This window comes from Fragaria vesca, linkage group LG4, assembly GCF_000184155.1.
Source record: "Fragaria vesca subsp. vesca linkage group LG4, FraVesHawaii_1.0, whole genome shotgun sequence".
NCBI lineage: Eukaryota > Viridiplantae > Streptophyta > Magnoliopsida > Rosales > Rosaceae > Fragaria > Fragaria vesca.
Genome location: NC_020494.1, coordinates 12,258,503 through 12,266,160, shown reverse-complemented (window position 1 = coordinate 12,266,160; position 7,658 = coordinate 12,258,503). Strand labels below are relative to the sequence as shown.

Below are 7,658 nucleotides of genomic sequence, written 5' to 3'. Positions count from 1 at the left end.
CAGTGCTGGCCGAGTCCTCATCTCCCATGGTCAGAGTTCGTCTTGCAGAATCAAAAGACCTCTTCTTGGAGCTCTTTGCCTTGGCATTTGCCTCCAATCAACACTACCCTCAGGTTGTTCTTTGAGCCATATTGGTGTCCCACTTTGCGTTTCTTTGGTGGAGAGATCACTACTAGAGTACCAGCCAAATGAGGGAGGGAGAGTTCAAGGACATGTCTGAATTCTGCAACCCCATCCTCTTCCACAGTAGCATTGCTTTTTGAATGTTTCCCAAGATCCTCAAGCATGAACGTTGCTGTAGATCTTTTCTTACCAGAGAGCATAGGAGTTATATGTTTCGGTACCACTATCGTCAAAATTGGAACAGGAGCATGTCGAGGCGCTGCCGACTTTTGCAAGAAGTGCAGAGAGGCCGTCAACTGAGCTGCATACACGCTTTGGCTTAAACAAGATGAAACCCGAAGCCGGGAAAGGATTGGTCATGCCATTGGCCGAACTAGGGTTAGGGTTTGAGCTAGGGTTAGCCCCTCACCATAGCACAACACCGCCTCCGACATGTTTAGCGGGCCCTTGCATCTGCCGGGATAGTGCTCCAGAAGTCCATAAACCTTGCAAAAACCACACATGCGCTCGTACTTGAAAGTGAGCACGGCTGTAGTCAGATCTTTACCCTCACCAAATTCAAACAACATAGGAAGGAAAGCTTGCTTCACAGGGGATGCAATTTGGTGTTCTATCCAAACCCTAGCCGGCCTTCGTTCCATTGAGCAGTCGCTGGTTGTCATGGTGTATGACATTTCCAAGCATAGTATCCACCATATAGAAAGTCTTCTTCGTCCATAGATCCATAAGTAAACAGAATACCTCGATCAACCCCTTTATATAGGGTTGAAGATACTTGGTGATTACATATGTGATGAGGTTTGATGGACAAGCTTGATAACTTGGTGAACACACACAAGTTAACTTGGTAGATACTCACAAGTCATGGTAGCTTGTTTGGTACAAGCTTCTACAAGCTTCTTAAATAATATTACAACACAAAAATATTAATATAGACAACCACAAAGTGTACTCATCGTCGCCATGAAAGCTCGTGGCTCCACCTTCTTCAGTGACAGGAGCCGCACCGGGTAGGAGTTACTGGCAAAAGCCGCCGCTCTTGCATGAGACCTTGCCATTCTTAGAGATCGCCAGCGCCACTACAAGTTTTGAGACCTCATCAACCATGTTGCCGAATTTGTGTTTTGCTAAAAGTCTCAAAAACCCTAGAGAGAAAACCTAGAGCGAGAGACTTTTCTTTTTTAGTTCTTTGTTGATATATAATATTGTGACATCTTAATTAAAATTCTATCATTTGAAAATGTGACCAGGTTATAGGATAATATTGATGCTTGAAAACCACCTTGTAGCGGGACATGTTTCGTTGTTACTTACTATGATATCAAGGAAATTTATCGGTTTTCAGTTAGTTCAAAAACATAAAATGTATTTACATATATGAAATCAAAATACAGTGATTTATATTTGAGCTCAAGCTCTGCTTGTTTATCTAACGAACACAAGCCGAGAAAGCTAAACACGAGTAAAACACTAGCTGTATCGAGTCTGCTTACAGCCTTGGTTACATGGAAGAGTGGAGTAAGAAACAGAATGTTGTGGTGCCGACATGATCTAGTGCTAAGACTGTGTACAGAGGTATGGCTTATGGAGTACATATGTGAATTGTTGTGGCTGAGAAATCTATTACATGATTGGGATATCAAACTCAAAAGTACTATGCATTTGTATTGTGACAACATGACAGACATTGATATATCACAGAATCCGGAAACAACATGATCATACTAAACATGCATGAGGAAGTTGATTGTTACTTTATAAAAGAGAAGCTAGAGGACAAAATTATTAGCTTCCTGTTTGTACCTACCAAATAGCAGCTTCCAAATATACTTACCAAAGAAGTCTCCAAGAAGATAGGTATTTAATTTATGACTACTAAGCAAGTTGGGGCATGGTTAATTTGATTTGTATGCGTCAACTTGAGAGAGCGTAAACGTGAGTCATATCACAATATTAGGAATGTGATACATTGTGATATATCGTAGTACTTACTAATTTTATATGTGGTAGAGAATGGAGATTGAAGTTAGTGGTATTTTTTGTAATCCTCTTCAATCATATACATATATTGTGAAATGAATAAAGTATCAGACAATTCATTCTCACAATCTCATTATCTTTGACTTGTTTTGCCTCTTTACCCTTGAAGCTAGAGCTCGGAGGTTTTGCTGGATGTAAAGAAAATTTTCAAAGTATCTTCCTGCAAACATCTGATTTGCCTTTGGGTTATTTTATTTTTATCTCAAAGGTCTTCCTCTTTTCTTCTTTAGTTCAACAACAACAAAACTTTCTTTAGGGATCAAAATGCTACATGCTGACACTTCAACTAGGCCTAAAGAATGAGAGATAAACCATCTGAGAAATGCAAGTATCAAAATAAACTTCTACTTCAATTATGAAGGGTTCCCTTTTTTCTTTCTTTCTAAAAACGGATTATCTAGGGTTGGGCATGGGACATGATGAGACTGGATTAGGCTAATCCTGCGGCCTGTTCCGGACATTGCACTCGGGATGAGATCGAGACGAGCCTTGCGTTTTCTTTAGTTCAACACCAAATCCTGCCCAATGCCAAAATTGAAAAAGAAAAAAAAAAAAAAAAAACTGATGGCCTGGTTTTAAACTGAGGCTTTCAGTAACTTCAGTAATTACATGCATTTTGTTTATAAACCAAGGTACACCTAACCGAAGTTACCTCTAATTAAAAAGCTCATATTAGCACTCGTATGTGGTTCTTAATTAAGTTACATCATATAAAATAGTCAAGCATGAAGTTTGATGTTTCTTACTGAGCTTTCAAGTGAGCTTCACTCTCTTCTATATCATCAAGTTCTGTTCGAAATGATTCTAGTTCTACATCAGATTGCTCAATTTGCCAGTTACATTACTATAGCATTCAGACACATGGAAATATCACAAACACTAATTGAGAAACTGCATAAACTACCCAACCAACCTTTTCTTCACCATCTGTGCTAGAACCCCATGGCAGCCCCCATAGACTAATTAAACAAGTTCAACTTTAACATGTGTTCGTCTGATTCTAATTTTCTTCGACTCTAGCTATGAGATCTATCCTACACCAAATCCAGTAAAGTGAATAAAATCAACAAGTACATGGTCTCAATTTAAATCACATTTCTATCTTAAACATATGAAAGTAATCTCAAACAATTATCTACATGTTCTTGGGTGTTAAATAGATGAAGTTATTTTTTAAGAAGAATCAACACTGGGTGGAGATGCCTTAAAATGCTTTGGAATAACCTATATCTTCCCAAAGATCATTATCCATGCTGCTAATCAGTTCTTGAGTAAGGCGGCGGGTTAGTATTAGGGTTTAAAAACCAACGGTGAGATGAGAAACCCAACTGTCGAGATTACTTTTTATTTATACATGGGACGAGATGGGGCATAAACTTTTAGTTCCACGGCCAGTCCCGTTATTTCTCTAACGGGACGGGCCTAGTGTTCTTAGGTTTGAATCTCGTCCCGTCCCAACAAATTTCAGGACAGGATCAAGATTTCGGTTTTTTATGTCCAGCCCTAGGATCATCTAATAATTTGGGTTTCCTTTCAACCAAGTTAACATCTTGGATCCATCTTGATCTATGTTGTGATCTATGTGACTGTACCTATCACTTATTCCCTTGTCAATTCGTGTATGTTCAAGTGGCACTCTCTGGACAGCCCGGACTCACCAAGTCAAGCTTAATTTTGATGGTTTTGTTAAAACAAAAGCACAACAATCATCGCCTTTCTCATTTTGGATTCTCTTGGGTAACTCAAAGTGCATTCATTTGGCTTGTGTTTTTTTTATACGTGAAGCTACTACTATTCGATAGGGCTTTTACAAACACAAGCCAAATGTTGTGGTGTTATGGGATTCAAAATTGCTGATAGATGCTTTACAAAGTTGTTCACCTGCTCCTTGTAAAATTCATAATGTGGTTCGAGACATTCGGTTTCTGGCTTCACAGTCTTTCAGAGCTCATACCAATGAAACCCATAACCGGTCCTTCGGTTGGTTCCACTCGCGCCAATGTGTTCCTTCTATTTTGAGATTTTTCACAAAAACTAGGTAATTAATTCTAAATCTTTTTTGCTTTCTACTACCTGGTAAGAATTAAAGGCGGTTAATTACTTAAAAGCGTGGATCGGGTTGTTCCTGAGCTGAGCACATAAATTACAATCCTCTTTACTTCTCTCCTTTTTATCTCCTTCCTATCTTTGGCTTCATCGTCTCCTTTACGCTTTCATTCTCTCTTAACCCTAATCCAATCTCATCGCCTGCGATCCTATCCACCTGAGAAGTTTCAGATCGCGATCGCTGCCGATCAGGTAATTGCTCTTCTTCACGATCTCGATCGGTCTCGCCGTCGTCGTCGTTATTTACTTCTACGATTCCCATCGTTTCAATCTGATATCGGAGCTGTTTACTTTTCAATTCATGTCTATATTGCTCATGTTTCCGTAGCGATCTGCTATAATGTTGAGTCTGTGTTTTGTCAATGTAAAATTGAAGAGTTTCGATCAGGATTAGATTTTAGGAGTAGGTGAATTGTGAATTTTTGTTGTTGAAGAAGTAGAAATTATGAATATGTTTCAGTTCCAGGCTAGAAAAATCTTATGCTTTACATGCGGTTTCGATTTTCGATTTTGAATTTCGTGATTTTTGTTGGAGCTGATTGGTGCTTATGTCAACTTGTTGATATTTATCTTAGTCGTGATTATATGAGCTGAAGTTTAGATGGTCTGCATAAGCGATCAAGTTGAATTGTTGTAAACGCATGAGGATCACACTAGCCTGATTGGGAAACAGTGAATTCTGTGTTGAATTTGTTTTGCATATTTTCGTAACATTTTGTTATATTGTCTTAACTTAGCAGGACTGATGTCTTTTACACGTCATTTCCGCTCAGAAGGGGGCACTACTTGTGATGAGTATTGGCCCTCGTTCAGTCGAAACAACTCCAGAAGCTTCAACAGCAATGCCAGACACAACAACAAGACCAACTACAATGAAAACTGGAACATGAGCAGGAACAATAACTTTGTTCACGATCATTACAACTTGCAGTATTATATGGGAAATTATAGGGAGCGTGCCGATAGTTCCCATGCTCCCAATCATTTCAAGCCTGATGGTGCTCCATCCTATAAGAGGAGAAAATTTTCAGCTTCTACTTGGGGTGATGATGGGAGACATTATCTGCCCGCAAACACGTATGATTTCGCTCCCTCAACCTGCAACAGTTATGTCCCTCCTGCAAGATCCAAAGGCAATGCCTCTGCATCTACCACCTGTAAACGTGACCGCTCAAAATTAGAAGAGGACGAAGTTGCCTTTATGTCAAGGGATGAGATTGAGCGATTCTCCCCATCTAGAAAAGATGGTATAGATGCATTACGTGAGGCACATTTACGATACTCATATTGTTCTTACCTTCAGGATCTTGGTCTGCGGCTGGACTTGTAAGCTCCTTGTCTCAAATGTTTATCTTTGTTATGTTGTTTCCATCTTGAACTTATTTCCTCTATCCTCTGCATTGGTTTAAATCCAGAACTGGGTTATGATTATAGTGATCAAGTTTGATGATCTGGAGATTCTACTAGTAGTATTTATATTTTAACTATTTTTTTATCCAATGTCCAAGGGCACATGTTTGACAAGTTATTCATTTTCCAGGCCACAGACCACTATTGCTACTGCAATGGTTCTCTGCCATCGTTTCTTTGCTCGGCGATCACATGCTTGCCATGACAGATTTGTGAGTATTCTAGCCCTTTTGAATTTCACAGCATCTGTAGAAATGGAAAATCTTTACCTGTAAATTGGGAATGAAAACCAAATTGTCATTACTTTGCTTCTAGATAAGACTTCTCCGGTTCTCCTATTATCTGCTTCCTCTAAAATCCCTGTGTAAATTGTAGTTTTTAACTTTATTATTTCTTTTGCAGTTGATTGCCACTTCTGTTCTCTTTCTTGCTGCAAAGTCCGAGGAGACACCTCGCCCTTTGAATAACGTTGTAAGGGTAGCTTGTGAGATTTTCCATAAGCAGGATATCAGTCTCTTGTCCTATATACTTCCTGTGGTGAGTACATTTAGAGTTACTTTGAACATTCATTACTCCAGCTGGCATTAGTTTGCACTGAAACAGTTTCCTATCAGTTTAAATGTCAATAGAATCATCAGAGCAGTGCAAAATGAAACAACCACGGCATAGCTTCTTTATTATGCTCAGATGACCTTATTCTGCATTGGAATATAACTTCATACCTAGTAAATTTTTATAACATGATACAAGTTAAACTTTTTCCAAATTTTTTTTTCATCTGTTTGCTGATTATAAAATGAAGAGGTTCCTAGAAATGAGATCTGAATTTATTTGGACTTTTATTATTCTGACCTATGTCTTGTATGTTAACCAGGACTGGTTTGAGCAGTATCGGGAACGGGTGACTGAGGCTGAGCATATGATACTGGCTACTCTAAATTTTGAACTGAATGTGCAGCATCCATATGATCCACTTACCTCGATTCTTAATAAATTAGGGCTGTCACAAACTGTTTTGGTGAATCTGGCCTTAAGCTTGGTCAGTGAAGGGTAAGTTAGAACTGAGGTTTCTCCGTAATATCGCTTACACTCTGTTGACTGTCTGAACTTCACTCATTATTTCACCCTTCAAATTTGGTTACCACTAGCTCATGTTCAAATAAACTGGGTGCAGTACTGAACACCACTTCGTTTATTTTCCCTGAAGTCGTTTTACTTTGCATGCCTTCTTGAGCTACTAGCTGGCTGCAGTTAGAACTAGTTAGGGGTATCGTCAGAATATCATCTTTTGTTGATGTTGGGGCGTGGCTGTGGCTGTGGAGGATAACTGGTTTCCTTCCTGTTCTCTAGACTCTGTTGCTTGTCTCAGTAATTTTCTCGTTGCAACTACTGTAGTAGATATTTTGGAATATTAATTACTTTGGCATGCATATAATTGCAGGATCTACACAAGATTAGCGTGATCGCCTGTATGATATTCTTAGCAAGCGGATTGATATGCTGTTCATGGAATCTTTTGTTTTGCTTCTGACGTTGAACTGCTGATATGAATTTTCCATATTTTGCCCCACCAACTTCCTTATTGGCTATAGAATATAGCCACAGAACCTACATAGCCATTTTCACCATCTTATTTTGACATTTTGATGGAGTTTGCTCAGAAAGGTGTTCTCTGAAGTCCTGCTTACAAACGTACTGTTTGTTTGTCATGGCTTTTGTCTGATTGGCTTTCAGGGAATCCACTGACTAGGCAAGGGTTTATATCTGTGTTTGTTAGCCCTTCTTAGCGATGCTTCTTTGACTGCTAACACTGGAAAAGAGTAGGAAAAAAAAGGAGGGGGGGGGGGGGGGGGGGAGGTTGGGTGGGTATGGTTAACAGAGGCGAGGCTAAGTGATTCAGCTACTATGGGGTTTGAAAGTTTGATTTGGTTCAAGTTCTTAGTCAGAAGGCACTGGTGTGCACCTCACTATTGTCTTAT

General features: G+C 39.3%; 1 protein-coding gene across 1 annotated transcript in view; it reads left to right on the top strand.

Moving 5' to 3' along the window:
• Positions 1–4,290: 4,290 nt before the first annotated feature.
• The window catches only part of LOC101304762 (cyclin-T1-4-like), a 6,552-nt gene continuing 3,184 nt past the window's right edge, over positions 4,291–7,658 (top strand). The window contains exons 1-5 of the mRNA XM_004296858.1: positions 4,291–4,461; positions 5,010–5,595; positions 5,810–5,891; positions 6,082–6,216; positions 6,554–6,729. Of these exons, the coding sequence (XP_004296906.1) occupies positions 5,015–5,595; positions 5,810–5,891; positions 6,082–6,216; positions 6,554–6,729 (974 nt within the window). The 5' untranslated portion in view covers positions 4,291–4,461; positions 5,010–5,014. The remainder of the gene's footprint in view (positions 4,462–5,009; positions 5,596–5,809; positions 5,892–6,081; positions 6,217–6,553; positions 6,730–7,658) is intronic.